Source organism: Narcine bancroftii, chromosome 8, assembly GCF_036971445.1.
Source record: "Narcine bancroftii isolate sNarBan1 chromosome 8, sNarBan1.hap1, whole genome shotgun sequence".
NCBI lineage: Eukaryota > Metazoa > Chordata > Chondrichthyes > Torpediniformes > Narcinidae > Narcine > Narcine bancroftii.
Genome location: NC_091476.1, coordinates 64,653,741 through 64,676,410, shown reverse-complemented (window position 1 = coordinate 64,676,410; position 22,670 = coordinate 64,653,741). Strand labels below are relative to the sequence as shown.

General features: G+C 52.5%; 1 protein-coding gene across 2 annotated transcripts in view; it reads right to left on the bottom strand.

Annotated features, from left to right (window-relative positions):
• Positions 1–22,670, bottom strand: part of LOC138740782 (pre-mRNA-processing factor 39-like) — a 66,070-nt gene that overhangs the window by 2,466 nt on the left and 40,934 nt on the right. For both annotated transcript variants that reach the window (XM_069893863.1, XM_069893864.1), the window contains exons 5-13: positions 21,242–21,409; positions 18,558–18,729; positions 17,710–17,817; positions 16,173–16,337; positions 15,645–15,771; positions 11,312–11,580; positions 10,989–11,173; positions 1,019–1,093; positions 186–333 (exon numbers count right to left, since the gene is read on the bottom strand). In XM_069893863.1, coding sequence (XP_069749964.1) covers positions 186–333; positions 1,019–1,093; positions 10,989–11,173; positions 11,312–11,580; positions 15,645–15,771; positions 16,173–16,337; positions 17,710–17,817; positions 18,558–18,729; positions 21,242–21,409 — 1,417 coding nt within the window. The remainder of the gene's footprint in view (positions 1–185; positions 334–1,018; positions 1,094–10,988; positions 11,174–11,311; positions 11,581–15,644; positions 15,772–16,172; positions 16,338–17,709; positions 17,818–18,557; positions 18,730–21,241; positions 21,410–22,670) is intronic.

The window sequence follows — 22,670 nt, the reverse complement described above, 5'->3', positions numbered from 1 at the left end:
GCCTCTCCTTAGAATTCAGGTTTGAATCTGGAGCTGTCGGGGAGGAGTTTGCATGTACCAGTACCCCCCACGCACACAAGGGCCTGTTACCCTGGTGTCAAGCCCCCGCCCCGGTGAATCTTATCCGCGTCCTCTCCAGCCTGCTGATGCCACTCCTACAGCTGGGTGCTAGCGCCGTACCGTACCTGATACCACGCGCTGTAGTTGTAAGCCGCCTGACTGGTGCTGGTGTCACTGCTGGTGAGGGTGGCCGGGCTGGTGGCAGTGGCGGAGGCCACACTAACCGCCGCACTGTCCTCCGCCCGGGCTTTCTTCTCCTCTGGCTCCTCCATCCTGCAAGGCCGGGGTGCAAAGCAGATCAAAATCTGACGCATGACGAGGGAGCGCTGGGGTCAGAGCTGAGCCAGTGACCTCCCCCTCCACTGGCGAGGCTTCCCTCCCTCTGCACTGTAAGGGGGGGTGGGGCTCCCGGGAACTGACAAGCAATCCCTGGACCGGCAGGACACACGAAAATGGTGCACTGAGGATCCTCGCTTGGTGAAGGTCAAACTGGTCGACCCATGCGTAGTCCAGCAGTAAATACACTGAGCAGAGATCCGGAGAAACAGAGGAAAAGCAACATTTTAACCCGAAAAACATCAGGAAAGGAACTAATCTGGTGTGTGTGTGTGTGATCAAATACTTGTGACCCACTCTCGCTGGCGGGAGGATGGATGGGATGGGTCTTTTCCAGGCGAGAGAGCTGTTATAGGGTGTCGGTGGTGGGGCCTGCTTTGTCTCTCTTGAGGACGCGGGATGTAGAGATGTGCTGGAGCGTGGGGCAGGTCTTCCCGGCGATCCACGGCCTCTTGTGGATACACGCGACAGAGGGGCGGCTGCTGCAGTCACCCATCTTGGGGTGGGGGCAGTTACAGATGGCTCTGGAAGGTCACTGGCACTCCACACTTTTGGTGCCCCTGAAGGGCACAAATGCTGCTGCCAGGAGGTGGCACGCTCTGCTGGGGATGGGTAAACTCACCCGTTTTCGGCTGCCCGCTTCTTGCTGGAGTTCTGCTTCAGGAGCCGCTGGTGCTCGTCGTAGGCCTGGAGCAAGCTGTGTGGCAAGAGGCAGGGACAGGGTCAGGCACCCTGCTCGACTCGCAGAGACAGAGAGCAGTGGGGGTGGAAAAAAGCACCCAGTCCACCCGAGGAGGGAGCCTCGGGTAACACGGCCTGGTACTAAACACAGCCAGGCCCCACCCCACATTCATTGTCACATGTACCGAGGCACAGTCTGAAAGTCTGTCTGGCAAGCAGTCCAGCGAGTTAACCCATGCATAGTGCAGCAGTCATGAATACACAAAACAGTGTGTGTGAGAGAGAGAGAGAAGAGTTATCTGGATATAAGGTTAACTGGGATAAGAGTGAAATATTACCAGTCGGGGAAGGAGATTATTCAGAATATAAAAATATTATATAATTAAAATGGTCAGATAGAATTAAATCTCTAAGAGTAATAGTAAATGCAGATTATCAATCTTTATATAAATTAAATTATGTTCCTTTATTTAAAAGGATTAAAATGGATTTGATTAAATCCATTTGATTAAATGGATTTCAGTCCATACCATGTTTACTTTCAAAGGGTTTTTTTCAGGATTTGAATAGAGCAGTACGGGAATTTTTATGGATGGGAAAATTAATACGAGTAGCTCTGCACAAACTTTCATGGAAATATACATTAGGTGGACTTCAGTTACCTCATTTTCAAAATTATTATGAAGCAGCTTAGTTGAAATTTGTGAGTAGATTGATGGATATGGACCAACCCCCGAGTTGGGCCAAGGTGGAAATGGCTTGTATTTCTGAAGTTGAGGTACACCAGTTTATATTTATTGCAGGAATGTAATATGCCGGTATTAAAACATTTGTTAAAGGTATGGGTTAAAAGAAATATGGTTTTAGGGTCGAAGGGTAAACTTATCAATTCAAACTACGTTATACCATAATACTTTGGGGGGCATCCGATGCGCTCTAGAATTTGCCAAAGCACTTTCCTGCTCACGGTGTCGAAGGCTTTGGTGAGGTCAACAAATGTGATGTAGAGTCCTTTGTTTTGTTCTCTGCACTTTTCTTGGAGCTGTCTGAGGGCAAAGACCATGTCAGAAGTTCCTCTGTTTGCGCGAAAGCCGCACTGTGATTCTGGGAGAATATTCTCGGCGACACTAGGTATTATTCTATTTAGGAGAATCCTAGCGAAGATTTTGCCTGCAATGGAGAGCAACGTGATTCCCCTGTAGTTTGAGCAGTCTGATTTCTCGCCTTTGTTTTTGTACAGGGTGATGATAATGGCATCACGAAGGTCCTGAGGCAGTTTTCCTTGGTCCCAACAAAGCTTGAAAAACTAATGCAGTTTGACATGCAGTGTTTTGCCACCAGCCTTCCAGACCTCTGGGGGGGGGGATTCCATCCATACCTGCTGCTTTGCCACTTTTCAGTTGTTCAATTGCCTTATATGTCTCTTCCCGGGTGAGGATCTCATCCAGCTCTAGCCTTAGGGGCTGTTGAGGGAGCTGGAGCAGGGCGAAATCTTGGACTGAGCGGTTGGCACTGAAAAGAGATTGGAAGTGTTCTGACCATCGGTTGAGGATGGAGATCTTGTCGCTGAGGAGGACTTTGCCGTCTGAGCTGCGCAGCGGGCTTTGGACTTGGGGCGAGGGGCCGTACACAGCCTTTAGAGCTTCGTAAAAACCCGTGAAGTCGCCAATGTCCGCGCTGAGCTGGGTTCGCTTGGCGAGGCTAGTCCACCACTCATTTTGGATCTCCCAGAGTTTGCGCTGAAGATGGCTGCATGCGCGACGGAAGGCTTGTTTCTTCTCTGGCCAAGGTGGCTTTGTAAGGTGAGCCTGGTGGGCAGCTCACTTCTTCGCCAGCAGCTCCTGGATTTCCTGGCTGTTTTCATCGAACCAGTCCTCGTTTTTCCTGGAGGAGAAGCCCAGTACCTCTTCAGTGGATTGCAGTATGGTAGTCTTCAGCTGATCCCAGAGGGTTTCAGGGGACGAGTCCGTGAGGCGGATTGCATCGTCGAGCTTTGCCTGGAAGTTTCCTCTCACTTCGTCTGACTGCAGGTTTCCAACATTGAACCTCTTTCTGGGGGCTTTACTGTTCCTGGGCTTTGGCTGGAAGTGAAGGTTGAGCTTGCAGCGAACCAGCCGGTGGTCAGTGTGGCATTTCGCGCTGGGCATGACCCTGGTGTGGAGCACATCTCGTTTGTCTTTCTCGCACCAGGACGTAGTCCAGGAGGTGCCAGTGTTTGGATCGGGGATGCATCCAGGTAGTCTTCAGGCTGTCCCTCTGCTGAAAAAGGGTGTTTGTAATGACAAGCTGCTGTTCTGCGCACAGCTCCAACAGGAGGCACCCATTGTCGTTGCACTTGCCGACACCATGCTTGCTCAGGCGTTCTCGTACCAACCCTCTTTTCAATCTTCTTCAGCATGATGCTGAACCAAGCCATGAAAGACCTCAACAATGAAGACGCTGTTTACATCCGGTACCGCACGGATGGCAGTCTCTTCAATCTGAGGCGCCTGCAAGCTCACACCAAGACACAAGAGAAACTTGTCCGTGAACTACTCTTTGCAGACGATGCTGCTTTAGTTGCCCATTCAGAGCCAGCTCTTCAGCGCTTGACTTCCTGTATTGCGGAAACTGCCAAAATGTTTGGCCTGGAAGTCAGCCTGAAGAAAACTGAGGTCCTCCATCAGCCAGCTCTCCACCATGACTACCAGCCCCCCCCACATCTCCATCGGGCACACAAAACTCAAAACGGTCAACCAGTTTACCTATCTCGGCTGCACCATTTCATCAGATGCAAGGATCGACAACGAGATAGACAACAGACTCGCCAAGGCAAATAGCGCCTTTGGAAGACTACACAAAAGAGTCTGGAAAAACAACCAACTGAAAAACCTCACAAAGATAAGTGTATACAGAGCCGTTGTCATACCCACACTCCTGTTCGGCTCCGAATCATGGGTCCTCTACCGGCATCACCTACGGCTCCTAGAACGCTTCCACCAGCGTTGTCTCTGCTCCATCCTCAACATTAATTAGAGCGACTTCATCCCTAACATCGAAGTACTGAAGATGGCAGAGTCCGACAGCATCGAATCCACGCTGCTGAAGATCCAACTGCGCTGGGTAGGTCACGTATCCAGAATGGAGGACCATCGCCTTCCCAAGATCATGTTATATGGTGAGCTCTCCACTGGCCACCGTGACAGAGGTGCACCAAAGAAGAGGTACAAGGACTGCCTAAAGAAATCTCTTGGTGTCTGCCACATTGACCACCGCCAGTGGGCTGATATCGCCTCAAACCGTGCATCTTGGCGCCTCACAGTTCGGCGGGCAGCAACCTCTTTTGAAGAAGACCGCAGAGCCCACCTCACTGACAAAAGACAAAGAAGGAAAAACCCAACACCCAACCAACCAATTTTCCCCTGCAACCGCTGCAACCGTGTCTGCCTGTCCCGCATCGGACCATTCAGCCACAAACGAGCCTGCAGCTGACGTGGACATTTACCCCCTCCATAAATCTTCGTCCGCGAAGCCAAGCCAAAGAAGATACCATAATAAACTTATTCCTTTTTCAATGTTTAATAATCATTTAAGGAGATGGAATTTTAAGGGTATTAAGATCGTCCAGGATTGTTTTGAAGAAGGCCAGTTTCTTTCGTTTAATCAATTGAGGGAGAAATTTGATATATCTGTAAATTCTTTATTTGTGTATTATCAGCTGAGAGCACTGATAAAAGATAATTATGGTAAAGAGATGAATTTACCCATGTTGATGAAATTTGAATATTTGATTTCCTCTATACCAAAGAAAGGCTACGTTTCTGATATGTATCATTTGTTACAGGAAAGTATGGATAAATCGGAATGGGAGAAATCTAGGGCTAAATGGGAAAGTGATTTAATTTATATTATCCCTCAAGAGAATTGGGAAGTTATGTGTCATGAAAGTGTAACTAAATTGATGAATGTAAGATATGGAATGGTTAATTACAATTTTTTACATCAGTTATATTTGACTCCAGAGAAACTTGGAGTAATTAGTAATTTGGACTTTGTTTGTGATGAGGACGATATACTGGAACTGGGAAGGAATTAGGTTGGTTCTGGAAAAATTATTCAAAACTAAATTACCATTAGACCCATTGATTTTTTTTTGTTGGGTTATATGGTCTCTTTGAAAGGATTGGGGTTGGATTAATTTCAGATTGCATTTGAACGTTTAGTGTTGGCTGTAGCATGAAAATGTGTAGCTAGTACCTGGAAAGATAATGAAGAGATTAATATAGCTCGTTGGGATAATTAATTCAGAGCTTGTATTATTTTGGGAAAAAAAACATGTAATTTGCATGATCATTATTCCTTTTTTGTTAAAATGTAGTCTTTTTATTTGAAGTATATGAATTTGGAAATACTTTGAAGTACTGTATAGATTTTGTTCCATTTGGCTCCCCTTAAGGGAGCTGGCTGAAGAGGTGGGAGGGATTTTTTTTATATATAAAAATTGACTATTTAAAATTATTTGATTGTTTGCTGTTCAAAAATCTTTTAAATAGAGTTTTTAAAAAGAGTTCGGGCGAGAGAGGGGGAGTTCGGGCGAGAGAGGGGGAGTTCGGGCGAGAGAGGGGGAGTTCGGGCGAGAGAGGGGGAGTTCGGGCGAGAGAGGGGGAGTTCGGGCGAGAGAGGGGGAGTTCGGGCGAGAGAGGGGGAGTTCGGGCGAGAGAGGGGGAGTTCGGGCGAGAGAGGGGGAGTTCGGGCGAGAGAGGGGGAGTTCGGGCGAGAGAGGGGGAGTTCGGGCGAGAGAGGGGGAGTTCGGGCGAGAGAGGGGGAGTTCGGGCGAGAGAGGGGGAGTTCGGGCGAGAGAGGGGGAGTTCGGGCGAGAGAGGGGGAGTTCGGGCGAGAGAGGGGGAGTTCGGGCGAGAGAGGGGGAGTTCGGGCGAGAGAGGGGGAGTTCGGGCGAGAGAGGGGGAGTTCGGGCGAGAGAGGGGGAGTTCGGGCGAGAGAGGGGGAGTTCGGGCGAGAGAGGGGGAGTTCGGGCGAGAGAGGGGGAGTTCGGGCGAGAGAGGGGGAGTTCGGGCGAGAGAGGGGGAGTTCGGGCGAGAGAGGGGGAGTTCGGGCGAGAGAGGGGGAGTTCGGGCGAGAGAGGGGGAGTTCGGGCGAGAGAGGGGGAGTTCGGGCGAGAGAGGGGGAGTTCGGGCGAGAGAGGGGGAGTTCGGGCGAGAGAGGGGGAGTTCGGGCGAGAGAGGGGGAGTTCGGGCGAGAGAGGGGGAGTTCGGGCGAGAGAGGGGGAGTTCGGGCGAGAGAGGGGGAGTTCGGGCGAGAGAGGGGGAGTTCGGGCGAGAGAGGGGGAGTTCGGGCGAGAGAGGGGGAGTTCGGGCGAGAGAGGGGGAGTTCGGGCGAGAGAGGGGGAGTTCGGGCGAGAGAGGGGGAGTTCGGGCGAGAGAGGGGGAGTTCGGGCGAGAGAGGGGGAGTTCGGGCGAGAGAGGGGGAGTTCGGGCGAGAGAGGGGGAGTTCGGGCGAGAGAGGGGGAGTTCGGGCGAGAGAGGGGGAGTTCGGGCGAGAGAGGGGGAGTTCGGGCGAGAGAGGGGGTGTTCGGGAGAGCCTCGGGTGTTCGGGAGAGCCTCGGGTGTTCGGGAGAGCCTCGGGTGTTCGGGAGAGCCTCGGGTGTTCGGGAGAGCCTCGGGTGTTCGGGAGAGCCTCGGGTGTTCGGGAGAGCCTCGGGTGTTCGGGAGAGCCTCGGGTGTTCGGGAGAGCCTCGGGTGTTCGGGAGAGCCTCGGGTGTTCGGGAGAGCCTCGGGTGTTCGGGAGAGCCTCGGGTGTTCGGGAGAGCCTCGGGTGTTCGGGAGAGCCTCGGGTGTTCGGGAGAGCCTCGGGTGTTCGGGAGAGCCTCGGGTGTTCGGGAGAGCCTCGGGTGTTCGGGAGAGCCTCGGGTGTTCGGGAGAGCCTCGGGTGTTCGGGAGAGCCTCGGGTGTTCGGGAGAGCCTCGGGTGTTCGGGAGAGCCTCGGGTGTTCGGGAGAGCCTCGGGTGTTCGGGAGAGCCTCGGGTGTTCGGGAGAGCCTCGGGTGTTCGGGAGAGCCTCGGGTGTTCGGGAGAGCCTCGGGTGTTCGGGAGAGCCTCGGGTGTTCGGGAGAGCCTCGGGTGTTCGGGAGAGCCTCGGGTGTTCGGGAGAGCCTCGGGTGTTCGGGAGAGCCTCGGGTGTTCGGGAGAGCCTCGGGTGTTCGGGAGAGCCTCGGGTGTTCGGGAGAGCCTCGGGTGTTCGGGAGAGCCTCGGGTGTTCGGGAGAGCCTCGGGTGTTCGGGAGAGCCTCGGGTGTTCGGGAGAGCCTCGGGTGTTCGGGAGAGCCTCGGGTGTTCGGGAGAGCCTCGGGTGTTCGGGAGAGCCTCGGGTGTTCGGGAGAGCCTCGGGTGTTCGGGAGAGCCTCGGGTGTTCGGGAGAGCCTCGGGTGTTCGGGAGAGCCTCGGGTGTTCGGGAGAGCCTCGGGTGTTCGGGAGAGCCTCGGGTGTTCGGGAGAGCCTCGGGTGTTCGGGAGAGCCTCGGGTGTTCGGGAGAGCCTCGGGTGTTCGGGAGAGCCTCGGGTGTTCGGGAGAGCCTCGGGTGTTCGGGAGAGCCTCGGGTGTTCGGGAGAGCCTCGGGTGTTCGGGAGAGCCTCGGGTGTTCGGGAGAGCCTCGGGTGTTCGGGAGAGCCTCGGGTGTTCGGGAGAGCCTCGGGTGTTCGGGAGAGCCTCGGGGGGAGAGCCTCGGGTGTTCGGGAGAGCCTCGGGGGGAGAGCCTCGGGGGGAGAGCCTCGGGGGGAGAGCCTCGGGGGGAGAGCCTCGGGGGGAGAGACTCGGGGGGAGAGACTCGGGGGGAGAGACTCGGGGGGAGAGACTCGGGGGGAGAGACTCGGGGGGAGAGACTCGGGGGGAGAGACTCGGGGGGAGAGACTCGGGGGGAGAGACTCGGGGGGAGAGACTCGGGGGGAGAGACTCGGGGGGAGAGACTCGGGGGGAGAGACTCGGGGGGAGAGACTCGGGGGGAGAGACTAAGGGGGAGTGGCAGTTGGAGAGAGAGAGAGAGAGATTTAGAGAGAGAGAGAGTTAGAGAGATTCCTCTGACTTTTCAAAGCGTATGGGGGTTGTCGTTTAATTGTGTGACATTGGCTCATGGGCTGGAAGGGCTGCATGCCTAAATTTTCAATTTAAATAAACACATATGCACTTCTGAACTGTCTAATTCAGCCATCCACCGCACATTGAAGTAAAAGCTTCTTTTTTGCTTTCACCTCACATAATGTTTTTTTAATGGAGTCTGTTGGAGAAGTAGAGGGAGCCAGAACTTGACTTCTTAAGCTTTAAGCAGAGCCCCGCCCGGGGAAGTCCATAGCCAAAAAAAGGTTCAGAATGGCTGGTCTAATTTGTACTCTGGGGGGGGGGGTGGGAGGGGGTTCATCATCTGCCTGCCTGCAAAACACAAGAATTTGGAGCAGGAGCTGACCTTTCGGCCCATCAAGCCTGCTCTACCATTCAATGAGATCGTGGCTGATCTGATGATCGGCTCATCTCCACCTGCCTTCTCCCCATGTCCCTTAATTCCCCGTCTATGTAAAAATCTATCCAACCTGGTCTTAAATATGTTGACTGAGATCACCTCCACTGCTTCAACAGGCAGCGAATTCTGCAGATTCACCCCCTCCCCCACCCGGGAAAAGCAGTTCCTCCCCATCTCCGTCCTAAATCTATAGCCCCTTTCACACTTGCAAGTAATCTCAGGAATTAATTGCTAATCAGCCTTTAATGTGCCTGGTTTGAATGCAAAATAAGCTCAATGCCGGCATCAGATGGCATCATCTCACACTGGGGATTGATGGCCTTGACCCCTCGTACAATCCCCGGCATTTGCAGATGTCAGCATTGCAATCAGGAGAATGTGAAATGGGTAATTGCATTGTGGAATTTTGCGTGAGTGCAGGACGATTAAAATCAATGTACAAACCTTTCCGTGGGAAAGCCACAGGGGAGAGAGAGAGGAAATAAATAGCAATAACTAGCAATAGTGGACAGTTTTTAAACAGCCTGGGAAAATTGGCAGCACTATAGTGCAAAATTTATAAAGGTGGGGGGGGGGGGGGGGTGGGGTGGGGGGGTGGGAAGCAATAGTGGACTTCAGTTCCCAGAATGACATGCGGCAGAGAAACCCTTCTATGAATGCCCCATGCATGCAGCCAGACAAACAGCTCTTTCTCTGCCGCATGGAATTCTGGGAGGGCAGTTCCGCCACCGCTTTTTCCCACGGTATTTATAAATTACAGCGCTACCAACCTTCCCACACTGTATGCGATAGCATTACCGACTTTCCCATGTTGTATAAATTAGACGTGATAGAGGTACTAACTTTCCCACGCTGTATAAATTATACACAATAGTGCTACCAACATTCCCACGCTGTATAAATTGTGCTCTAAAGCATTACCAACTTTCCCACCCTGTTTAAAAATTGTCCACTATTGCTACTTATTGCCAGCCCTTTTCCACTGCCCCTTGTAAAGGTTTATATAGGTCAGCGCATCAACAGGGGCTGAAGGGCTCATACTGTGCTGTACATAAAACTTAATTACATTATAATTAGGCACGATTAATTTTGTTCAAATATAAGATCAGAAGACATTGATCAGGATTTAGGGCAGGTTTCACCACCGCTCGATGTGCCATGACGTCACCAGTAGAAGGTAGAACAGTCCTAACCCTGGGGATGGCTCCTTGCAAGCGTTCATTGTCCCAGTTAGGAATCGTTGAGGATGAAAAGCCAAACCCCCCCCACCCCATTCCTATCCCGGGACACTGAACAGCCGATTTAGTGGGAAGTGTGTGAAAGGGGCTCATTATAAATTGTGTGTTTAAAACTCCGTAAGCTTGAACTCTGTACTTTGTGAATAATGGACACTTGACAGAAATGTGACCAACTATTGTGTGGCTCAGTAGCTGAAACTGCTGAATAGGAGAACCCTGGTGCTCTGTTTCAACAGAAGGCTTGGCATTTCAAGAATGAAAATAACTTCATTTATGGTAGTGCTACCATTGCGACACTGGGAAAGGATGCACACACAGACTTAAAAAAGGTTCCTCAGATGTAAAGGAAACAAGGGGCATGAATGTTTAAAGATGACTTGTAAATGGTGGGCTGAACTGCCAGGTTGATTTATGGGACCCACTGTATAAGACTGCTCCAAGGAAAGTAAAAGCTACTCATGGTAAATAACAAGATGGAGCTGTAATTGATGGAGTCTGGCACGGAACCAGCAAGATGTGGCTGTAATTGACGATTCTGTGAAAGTGGGCTAGCGCGGAACCAGCAAGACGTGGCTGTAATTGCCAATTCTGTGAAAGTGGGCTAGCGCGGAACCAGAAAAACTCCACCTTGTCTGGAAGCAAAGTTCCAACAAGACAGCAGAAGAATGTCTGGACGGGCTGATAAAAGCAGGCAACGCTGTTCCTACTTCGAGTGGGTGCCCCAGAGCGCAGAGCATGTGCTCATGCTCATGCTCAGCCTGTTAACCTGGCCACTCCAATCATGATCTCAAGTCGATTAAAGGCAACTCGACTTGTTTCAGTTGTTTGGTGGTGTTATTCCCTAACAGGAGAACTGACTTTTTCATTTACAGCCCTGAATCTTGAGAAAGTGTCCCCTTGTTCTGGTCTCCCCCCCACCAATGGGAACAACTGACTTTCCTAATTTTATAAGTTTCTGTAAGATCCCCTTGGATTCTTAATTCCAGCAGGGTAGATTCAATCTCTCCTCATAGGCTGACCCCTTCACCTCTGGAACCCACCTGGTGTACAGCCTCCAAAGCCATGACATCCTTCTTCGAGTAAGGCCAGAGGTGCGCACAGTTCAAAACATCCTCTGTCATTTCTCGTTACCTGTGGCAGTAAACTCCGGACCGCGAGGGAAGGCTCACCTGCGAATACTGCAGCCAAAATCCTCAAGGAACTCCACTCTGCGCTGGGAGAAGACGATCTTGATTTCAAGTGGCAGGGAACTGGAAAGCACTTGCTCGAAGCAGCCCAGAATGTTGCTCTCGTTGGTCCGGACGTCACAGCTGAACTCCAGCTCCAACAGGTTCAGGTACAGCTTGACGTTGTCCTGTGGAGGGTAACGATGCCAGGTTGGGCCAGGCGCCTCAGCTCCTCCCTCAAAGGACAGCTGGCATTGCAGGATAGCGAACAACCCCCTCCCTCCCTCAGGACTTGCAGCACGTGCTCCCCCCCTATCATCACTCACCTTGTCCCCGTCGATGGCTTCCTGGAGCACCTTCCTGGCTTTTGTCAGGTTCTTCTGCACCTTCAGGAGCTGCCTGGAGAGCTTGATGGCGAAGAAGGAGGCGAGGGGGGTGCCCTGGTGCTGCTCGATGGCCTCCCTCAGCAGTGTCTCCGCCTGCTCCAGGTCCCCGCAGCGCCGCTCCAGGCTCACCCTTCTGAGCAGGACCATGGCCAGCCCGGGCATGACCATCTGGAAGGACTTGAGGATCCGCCGGGATTCCTTGAGGTCGCCTGGCATGGGGGGGGTGGGGGGGGGGGGGGGGGGGGGGGGGAAGGGGGGGGGGAGAGAGAGAGAGAGAGAGAGAGAGAGAGAGAGAGAGAGAGAGAGAGAGAGAGAGAGAGAGAGAGAGAGGAGGTTACGCGGGCAGGACAGGACATACGCAGCAAGCTGACCGTGCAAAGCTCAGGGTGTCTGTGTTTTATTGGGGACGCGTTCAAGTGCCCCTTCTGCAGCAACTTACCGAGTTGTGCCTAGTGTTTTAGCAAGGATTCCATACATCTAAACTGGGGTTATCCTGTGAAGACTGAAGGAATATTGCAAGATCACAGATACTGCCACCAGGAAGTACAGTCTTTCCAAAACAAGGCACAACCAAAAGCTTACAAAACACTCCAAACAGGGACTCAGGGGGCCGGAGAAGGACCAAGGCCGGCCTTGAGGGTGGTTGTTGATCAAGCAGACCACCAGCGGGAGGGGGGTTGCTTCACAGGCACCAATAACGTCGACTTCTCTGGTTCTGCTCGCCCACTTCCCATTTTTTCCCAAGCCTCTGTCTTCTTCCCTCTCCACTCTCAGAGCCACCCCCCCTCCCCCACCGTTGGCTGCTGTGCCCTCTCGACCATATCCAACAATTGCCTCCCGCCTGTGGAACGTGCTCGTCTTCCCCCCCCCCCCCCACCCCTGCCTACCTACACTTTGCTCAGGCCTTGACCCGGGCGCAGGCCCGAAACGTTGGTTATGGATCCGTATCTCTGTTAATATGAAGGACACTGTTTGACCAGCACTGGGTTCTTACTTCCAACCATGGTGCCTTCCCAAGATATCGGAGCAGGAGTCGGCCCCGAGAGTCCGCTCCGCTGTTCTAACTGTGAGTTGATCCATCCTCCCACTTAGCCCCACTCCCTGGCCTTCTCCCCCGTCACCCTTGATGCCCTGACTAATCAAACACCTGCCAAGTTCTGCCTTAAACACTCCCAACACCCTTGCTTCCACAGCGACAAGTTCCACGGCGACTCACGACCCTCTGGCTACCTCTCGGTTTTAAATCGATGCCCTTTTCTCCTGAAATTGTTGCCTGGGTTGCAGGATCTAGAATACGGTGAAAGATTGAGTAGATTGGGACTTTATTCGTTGGAGCATAAAAGGTTAGGTGGGGGGATTTGATAGAGGTATTTAAAATTATGAGGGGATGTGAATAGGCTCTTCCCCTTAAGGGTAGGGGAGATTGGAACAAGGGGCCATAAGTTAAGGGTTAGGGGGCAAAATTCTAGAAGTAACGTAAGAGGAAGCTTCTTCACTTAGAGAGTGGTGGCTGAGTGGAATGACCTTCTGGAAGAGGTGGTTGCAGCAAGGTCAATTCTGTCATTTAAGAGGAGGTTGGATGAGTACATGAATGTGAGGCGGTTGGAGGGTTATGGTCAGGGAGTGGGTAGGTGAGACTAGTGGACCAGAAGGGCCGAGATGGCCTGTTTCCATACTGTAATTGTTATATGGTTAAGTTGGGCCCTCTTGTCCTAGACTTCCCCTGCTATGGGAAACAACTTTACCACATCTACTCCGTCCAAGCCTTCGAAATGTCTCTGAGGTCCCCCTCATCCTTCTGTGCTCCAACGAGAGCTGACAATCATTCCTCATATACTAGCCCTTTCATTTCTGGTATCATTCTAGTAAATCCAATTCCAGCACGTTTTTTCCTAAATAAAGCGCCCAAAACTGCCCACAGCGTTCCTAGCGAGGTCTCACCAGTGGTTTATGGAGTCTCACTGCTCTTGTATGTTGTTCCTTTCATGTTTTACTCCAAAAAGGATCTGCCCTCCCCCTTCCAAATCTCACCCAGTTTCCCCCTACCCCCATTGCTCCCCACACACACATAACTCGCTCTACGTCGCCCAGCTGCAACCTTCCAGAAGCCGTTAAATTTACTTGAAGGGCAGCTGGGCGTGTCGGCTCAAAGGCAAGACCCCGTGAGGAAGGGGACCTCAGCAGCGAGTGGCTCGCACCAGACTGCTTGACCGGAAATCAGGCGTTGGATTCGTCGACGGCAAGATGGGCCTTGGAGCACCAACAGCTCCATGATGGTATTGGGTGGTAATGGGGAGGGGGGATCTGGGAGCCCAGGCTCGCTGCCGGAACAGACAGAAGGCCGCGGGGTTGCAGAGGAACACGAACCCACAGACACTCGGTGACTCTGATGAGCCATTCTTCCCTTGTAGGTGGGGTTGCCAAGCTCGTGGCACCTCATTGTAAGTTACCAAAAGTTCATCCATTTTGCGTATGATGCGCCTGACATTATAAACGGACCTTAAAACCAACAGAAATATCTCAGGTTTCACCTGGACAAGTCCACAGCCTCGGGTATGAAGGCCAAATAAGTGACCTTTATTCTTTCCCATAACCCCCACAACTCCCCTCCTGGACCTGTTAACCGACTACCTAAACATTTCACTCAGCAGAACTACCCCACCCCCCACACAACTAGTCTCGGCCCATGCCATTTCCCCTCGGATTCCAGCTCTGCGCCCCCACTTATTTCCCTCCCCCTCAACAGCTGACTTGGCCTCATTCTCCCGTCTCCCCACCTGCCCTTCTTGGGATCTACTCCCTCCCTGTTTCCCAACCTCACCCCATCCGTCCACAGTCTCCTCACCACAGATCGGCCCCCGTCCCATCCCTCCACTCTCAGTCCAGATAAGTTCTTGATCCAAGATGTGGACAATTCGTCTTGCTCCAACAGATGCAGCCCATTATAATTTTGTAATATATATAACATAACATAGCATCCCAACTCCTGTACTCAATATTTTGATATACAGGTAAGCGCCGCTTAACGTTCATTCAACGTCCAACCACATATACGTCTGTAGTCTCATAATTATTCAATTCCCGCAAGTCCGCAGCAATTCAGAAAAAGCGATCGATGGATAAAGGAAATTGTAGACTGTACACCCACACTGTCCCGCTCTCTCCCCAGTCCCATGTCAGTCCCCACATTGATCCCACTGCCCCCCTCTCTCCCCACAGCCCTGTGTCTGGTCCTCACACTGATCCCACTGCCCCACTCTCTCCACACAGCCCTGTATCAGTCCCCACACTGATCCCACTGCCCTGCTCTCTCCATAGCCCTGTATTAGTCCCCACACTGATCCCACTGCCCCACTCTCTCCACACAGCCCTGTATCAGTCCCCACACTGATCCCACTGCCCTGCTCTCTCCACAGCCCTGTATTAGTCCCCACACTGATCCCACTGCCCCGCTCTCTCCCCATAGCCTCGTCAGTCCCCAAACTGATCCCACTGCCCCGTATCAGTCCCCACACCGATTCCACTGCCCCGCTGTCCCCCCACAGCCCTGTGTAGGTCCCCTCACTAATCCCACTATCCCGCTCTCTCCCCACAATCCTATCTATGCACCTCATAATTTTGTATATCTTTATCAAGTCTCTCCTCATTCTTCTGTGCTCCAAGGTGTTAAGTTCTAACCTTTTCCAATGTAACTCAGGTCCTGGCAACATCCTTGTAAATCTTCTCTGTCTTCTTTCAAAATCCTTCCTGCAGTTAGTTAGGTGACCAAATACTCCAAACGTAGCCCCACGATTGCCTTATACAACTTCACCGTAACATCCCAACCCCTGTACTCAATACTTTGATTTATGAAGACCAAGCTTTCTTTATGACCCCATCTATCTGTAACGCCACTTTCGGGGAATTATGTACACTAAATGTCCAAAATCCGGACCACCCAAGAACTTACACTCTCGACTTTTTGTGTGGGTGCATTCCCAGATTCCGCGGTCCCTCTGCACTCCTCCGTGCCCTACCGTTTACCGTGAATGTCCCACCTTGATTCGTTCTCCCAAGCGCAATGCCCTACACTTTTGTCGACCATTTCTCCAGCGGGTCCCTGATCTCGAGCCATGGGCTTGGAGAGCCTTGTGCACTGCCCCCACCCCCTCACGCCTGCGGTCTTGGCGCCCTCTGCTAATGCGACCCGAGGTCTTTGTGGTCAGTGCCCCGACAAAAGGCCAGTGACCAACCGTCCCCCCACCTTACCCTTAGGGCCCGGCAGCTTCCCTACCTTGCTGCTCTTCGAAGGCAGCCCACAGGAGATGCAAGGTGGGCTTCTTGGGCAGGTGCACCATGCAGGCCCGCTGGAACACATTGCGGACAGCTTCCACGCTGTGGTTCTCCAGGTACTTGGCGTACTGTGGAGAGGAGCATGTCAGAGAGAGGTGAGGCAGGACAGGTCCCGAACCATGTACGGCACTACGGTGCCGTGTTAAAAAATAAAAAGGCATCACGGTACAGCTTATTGAGAACTGGAGGGGGCACTCACAGTGATTAATATGCTTACATATTTCTTCTGCAATTCCTTAACTTCTTTAGTTTGAAGCAACACGTGCAGATAAAACAGCAATGGAATTAAAAGATTATGTTAGAAGTCAGATCATCAAAGTAAAACGTGCAATTCTTTGGAACTCTTGCAAAAGAAAACAACAAACACAAAAGTAATTTTTTTTAAAAAATAAAAGCTCAAGAAGCCGCCGATCGGGAGAGACCGGAGCCTGTGTCCCGGGCAGCAAGCTTCCGAGAAAAGGGGGTTCACCTTGATCCAGAAGTCCTCGTACAGAGCACAGGCGATCACGCAGCGCTCAAAGAGTACCAGAACCCGCTCGTTGGTGCCGCTGGCGATCTCAAAATCCAGGTAGTCCTTCCAGTTCTTCAGCTGCACCCTCTCCAGGGGCTTGACGTGGAAGTAGGGGCGCTTGATCTAGGTGGGGGGGGGGGGGGGGGGGGAGAGATAAGGGTGACAGGAAGGCGGCAACGATTGCAGAGGGCCAAGGCGGCATAGTTAACGGATACCCGCAGCTGTCCCTCCCCACCCCGCTCTCCCCTCCAGCCACCTCTGCTGGACTGCTCACACCAGGTACCAGCGGCTTGACTTCCCCAGGAGGTTTTCTGGATTATGGAGTGAATGGCTCCGCGGCCAAGCCCTGCAGACGATACAACGGAAGGCGGGGTGGGGGGGAGCAGGTAGTACAGAGGAAACACGGAGGCTGCAAAAGGACTTGGACAGATGAGGAGACGCAGAGAAGCAGCAAATGAAATACAATGTCGGAAAGTGTACGGTCAGGGACTCTGGAGTGTAAAAAAAAAGGTGGACTTTAAAAAAAAATTGAAAATACGCAGATGCAAAGGGACCTGGGAGTCCTCATGCGGGATGGCCTGAAGGTCAACATGCAGGCTGAGTCGGCGGTGAAGGTGCCAGATACTGGCGTTCATTTCAGCAGTTTTGGGCTCCTCATTGAAGGAAGAATGTACCAACGTTAAAGGGGTTAAAGGAGGTTCACTGGGATGATTTTGGGAAAGGGTTATCACAGGAGGAGTCTGTTGTACTGGTTGGAATCTTAGGTGAATTGGTGAGGCAGGTTCTCAATGAAACATTTTGCATGTAGATGTCGAAAGGTTGTTCCCCCACAGTGGGAGAGTCCAGGACAAGAGGGCACAACGTCAGGATTGGAGGGCGTCCACTTAGAACAGAGACGTGACCCGATGGGCTGAAATAGCCTATTTCTGCTCCCATGATTTATGGACGCCAGAGGAATCCTTTAACCGCGCCTACAGGCATTCCCGTCGAGGAGCTTCACCGCGAGTGATGGGATCGGCCCTACCACCCCCCACCAAAATTGCAAATGGGAGCTGGGGATGTGGCTCAGGGCATCACACACACACCACACCCCCTCCCTTGCCACTGTCCCAGAAAAGCAGCCAATGCATTAAACAATGAATCCCATGTCCGGCCACACTCTCTTCAGCCCCTGCTCCCCCCCCCCCCCCACCCCCCCCACTATCCTATCAGGAAACAGAGGGTGAGATCATGCACCACCAGATTTATTTTCTGCTGTGATCAGTCTCCTGAATAAACCTCACCCAAGTAGAGCCTTGCTATGTAACATCTGACCTCTCTGTTACGTCGCACCTCTATACTTGTCTTACTTGTATTATGAGATAGTGAACTAGACTACTTGTAAAACAACCTCTATCAACGCATCATGGTGGACATATGACTATACAGAGCCAGTGATGGGGACCAGACCTGGGTTCAAATGGACGGGGGAGGGATAGCATTACACCACCCTTACCGCCTCCTCGAAATGCCACCTCTTGCTGACCTCCTCCTCGTTCAGCAGGTACATCTCATGGCGGGTGGCCTCCAGGTGGGCTCTGATCTTCTCCAGCTCCGTATCGGCCTGGACAGATGATTGGTGGTGCGGGGGGGGGGGGGGGGGGGAGGGAAGGGGAGGGTCAGAGGTCACTGAAGAGGAAGTGAACAGTATCGCAGCTTGTTTTCCCAAAACAAACAAAAAAATATTCTCGCGGAGCAGGGTCACTCCAGACACAATGCACAGACAACATTGCGGTGAAGCGTGGCGAGCACTCACCATTCTGTATCCAACTCATGCAGACTTTGCCCTGTGTGACGGGGTGATATGGAGGAATTTCATTCTGGGTCTGACCTCGGGAGTGTGTGACGCGATGGTGCAGAGGGAGCTTCATTCTGGGTCTGACCCCGGGAATGTGTTATGTGACGGTGCGGAGGAAGCTTCACTCTGTGTCTGACCTCAGAAGTGTGTGATGGAACGGTATGAAGGGAGCTTCACTCTGTGGCTGACCCTGGGGTGTGCCTGGTGGGACTCCAACCCCAGAGTGTGCGGTGGGATCCCGACCCTGGGAGTATGCGGAAGGCCCACTCTGACACTCACCCACCCTACTCCTGAATCAGGCCGCAGCCTTGCACTCTGTGGGTCAGTGAACTCCCAGTGCCATGGCCCAGGACCAGAACCAGCAGGCTCTGTGTCTGCAAGCCCCGCCCTCACATGCCACTGGAGCCCCAATACCTCAGAGACTGACCACAGTCCCCCACCCCATCCATTACTGATTTGCTCATCCCGGCAGGTTGTGTGCCCGCAGGTGGCGCCTGCTGAATCACCTTCTCCTGATCGGTGCTCCCCACCCCTGGTGGGGGGTCATCACCAGGGGGACCGTCATCCGAATCGGCTTCCGCCGCTGACAGGCTGCTCACGACCTCCGACCTCAGCCGGAGGAACTCGTCTGTGGAGAGGATGTCCTTCGGCGAGAAACTCTGCACGTGCTCCTTGAACCTGTGGGAGTGACGAGAGCTCCAGATGAGGGTTGCAGTTGCCGGATGAGAGCAAGTTTTGGATTTCCCTCCGATGCCCGGGCACTCTACCCCACACCCTTCCCTGCCCCCGCTGTCCCACACCCTTCCCCGCCCTCGCTGTCCCACACCCTTCCCCACCCCCGCTGTCCCACACCCTTCCCTATCCTGGGCTCCTTGTGGCTCTCCGAGCATTCCAGAGGAAGGCATGGCTGACGGTTTTTCACTCCTCAGAGGCTGACTGACCCCTCTTTTCACTTCACACTCTGTAACGAGAGGCCCCTCTACTCTGTGCCAAACTACTATTCGGCCTCACCCCACTGACCTGCACCCAGACCAGACCCCTCCCACCTGCCCAAGTTTTTCTTCAATGTTAAAACTGAGCCCACATTCCCTTCAGGTGGCAGCTCGTTCCACACGCCCACTGCTCTCCCCGCGGAGAAGGGCCGCCCGAATGGGTCTTTTCTACTTTGACCCCGAAGCCACGTCATCCAGTCTCCTAACCTCAGTGGAAGAAGCCTGCTTGGATGTATCTGTCTGTACCCCTCATAATGTTGGACGCTTCTTCTACGCTCTGGGGAATAAAGCCCTAACCTAATTAACCTCTCCCTGTAACTCCACTCCCCAAGCCCCGGCCATGTCCTAGTCAATCGTCTGTGTATTCTTATTGATAATCTTTTCTGTCGTTTGATGTAGACAAACTCCAAATATGGCCTGACCAACAACTTTGAAACTGAGTACAGATACACAACCCTTTATCCGGATATGTAAAATGCAGAAAGCTCCAAAAACCAGGGGTGGGGGGGGGGGGGAGGGAGGGAGAGAGAGAGTGGGGGAGGGAGGGAGAGAGGGAAGGGAGAGAGGGGGGAAGGGAGAGAGGGGGGTGGAAAGAGAGAGAGGGGGAAGGGAGGGGGGGGTGGAGAGAGAGCAAGAGAGGGGGTGGAGAGAGAGAGGAGGGGGGGAGAGAGAGGGGAGAGAGAGAGAGAGAGAGAGAGAGAGAGAGAGAGAGAGAGAGAGAGAGAGAGACACAGACAGACAGACAGACAGACAGACAGACACACACACACACACAGCTGGCTTTTGTTCAGAAATCCAGAAAATTCATAACACGCTGTCCCCCAAAGGTTCCGGATAAAGGATTGTCTACCTCTTTTATTTACGAAGGCCAACCTGTCAAAAGCCCGCAGAATTACCCTGTGACGCCACTAGTTCCCAGATCCCTTTGTTCATTCCACTGCGCTCCTCAGAGTCCCAACTGTGTTTGTCCTCGAACTCAAAAGTCTGCAGGTGGCTCTGATTATAGTCAAAACACAGAAGTGTTGGAGGAACTTGACAGAAACTAGTTTTTGTTATAAACTCAACCCCCCCCATCTTCCCCCACCCCCCCAGCTTCTTCCCCCACCCCCCCCCAAGCTTCTTCCCCCACCCCCCCCAGCTTCTTCCCCCACCCCCCCAGCTTCTTCCCTCACCCCCTGCCTTCTTTACTCTACCTCTGTCTCTCTCACAGAGACCAATTCCCACCCCTCCTTTTATTACATTCAGTTAACACCTTTTGTCTCTTGGCCTGGACTCCTCACCCCCATCCTTCCTCGTTTCTGTTTCAGCTTAGATCTGTGGCATGGTAACAGGCCATTGCAGCCCGCGGGCCCGTGGCACCCAAACTCCTTGGTAAACCTACAACCCCTATCTGGATTCTGAAGGCTGGGAAGAAACTCATACGGACATGGGGAGAACGTACAGGATCCTTACAGACAGCGCTGGATTCAAACCCAGTATCCAGCTAACTGCTATGCTAAGCTCAAATCAAGGATCATTATGAATTTAGCATCTTACTTTTCAATTCTCCGGGCCAGGATTTGTTTCAGTTTTGTTGACCTCTCACAACCTTGCAATTTCTTTGCGTGCTCCCAGCAGAACATACAATTTTTAAAGCTTCTTATTACCTGACTATATTGAGATTAATTTGCCAATGTCTGTCCTGTTACTAATCAGTGGTTCTCAAACTGTCTCTTTCCACTCACTTCCCACTTTAAGTAATACCTCTGCCATCGGTGCTCTGTGATCAGTAAGGGGTTGCTTGGGAAGGAGGAGAATCACTGCTTCTAGACGCGATTATTTGGCTTGAGAAAAATTGTCATTGGCCCATTTCCTTTGGAGATCTGAAACCCTGCACATAACGAGTCCATGAGGGACGATTAAAAAAGTGGTTTTCAAACTTTTTCTTCCCACCTTCAGCAACCCCTTACTAATCACAGAGCACTGATGGCAGAGGGATTACTTAATGTGGGATGTGAGTGGAAAGAAAGGTTGAGAATCACTGTGGTTACTTGGATTATATGAGATGTTGAACTGGACTGATTGCAAAATAACGTCAATCATGGTATTTTGGTACATGAACCTGCTTAGAGTGGTTTCCCCGGTACCACCTCTCCCTTGTCGCAGCGGGACTGATATCTCTCCTGCTGATCGCAGGCACAAGCCCCCTTCTCACTCACTTCTCAAAGTGGTGGCTGTACAGTTGGGTGGGGATCGTCAGCAAGCGGTCGTAAATGGCGGTCACGGCCTTCAGCTGCCCCTGCTCCTTCTCCCAGCTCACGTATGAGTCCCACAGGCGGTCGGAGCGGAAATCAGTGCCCGCTGCAGCCAGCGCCATCTCGAACACGCTGTGAAGGCAAGAGCAGCTCGTCAGGAGCGATGGACAAAGGGGGGGGGGGGGTGAGGGAGGGGTGGGTCTGGTGGAATCTCGACCCGGGGAACAACAAGCCAAGCAAGACCAGAGGCCAACCTGCTCCCCACAGCGACGACAAGCTGGACGGGACGCTCACCTCAAAGGACTGTTCCTCGGCACGGGAGAGGAGCGCCTTCAGAGGTGCTCACTTCCCGGATCAACACAAGCATCGAGATGTCTGGCTTTTACTAGCGTCCTCTTTACAGTCACTTTGGAGAGGGTGCAAAGATTTGCCAGGACGTTGCCTGGATGGGAGTACACGCCATAAGAAGCAAGGGCTTTTCTCTTTGGAGCAATGAAGGATGAGAGGTGGCTCTTTCCCCTGAGGGTAAGGGAGATTGGAACGAGGGGTCATAAGTTAAGGGTTAGGGGGCAAGACTTTAGGTGTAATATAAGACAAAGCTTCTTCACTCAGAGAAGGGTGGCTGAGTGGAATGACCTTCCGGAAGAGGTAGTTGCAGCAGGGTCAATTCTGTAATTTAAGAGGAGGTTGGCTGTGAGGGGGTTTGGAGGGTTATGGGCAAGTGAGTGGGTAGGTGGGACTAGTGGAGTTTCATGTAAATCGGTGCAGACTAGAAGGGCTGATATGACCTGTTTCCTCTCTGTAATTGTTATATGGTTATAAGAGGACATTTGTTCAAGATGAGGGGGAAGAAAGTTTAGGGCAGGGGTAGTCAACCTTTTAATTTAGATATACAGGCCATTTCAGCCCACGAATACATACCAGGGAGGTGCAGGTTAATTCAGCGGCACGGGCCCATGGGCCAAAATGGCCTGTCACCGTGCCGTATGTCCAAATTAAAAAGTTGGCCACTCCTGGTTTAGGGGTGATGTCAGAGGTAAGTATTCTTTTAAAAAAACACGGAGAGTAGTGGGTGCCTGGAATGCATCGCCAGGGGAGATGGAGGAGGCTGGTACAATAGGGACATTCCAACGACATGGACGCAAGGAGACGGGGCTTGTGGGTGGCGAGGCCAGGAAGGGTTAGCCGGTTGTGGAATTGCTTTGTATGGGTCAGTTTAATACTGAGGGCGTCCCAAGGGTGGATACCGTCCCGGGGATGAGAGGATGACGTGAACACTGACAGGAGGATAAATCTTTCCCTTAATCTGACAAATCACCTGACGTGAAGCTGCAAATAAAGTGGGAGTTTTAGACACAGTAGCAAGGATGTGGTGAGAGAGGAGGTGCAGGCG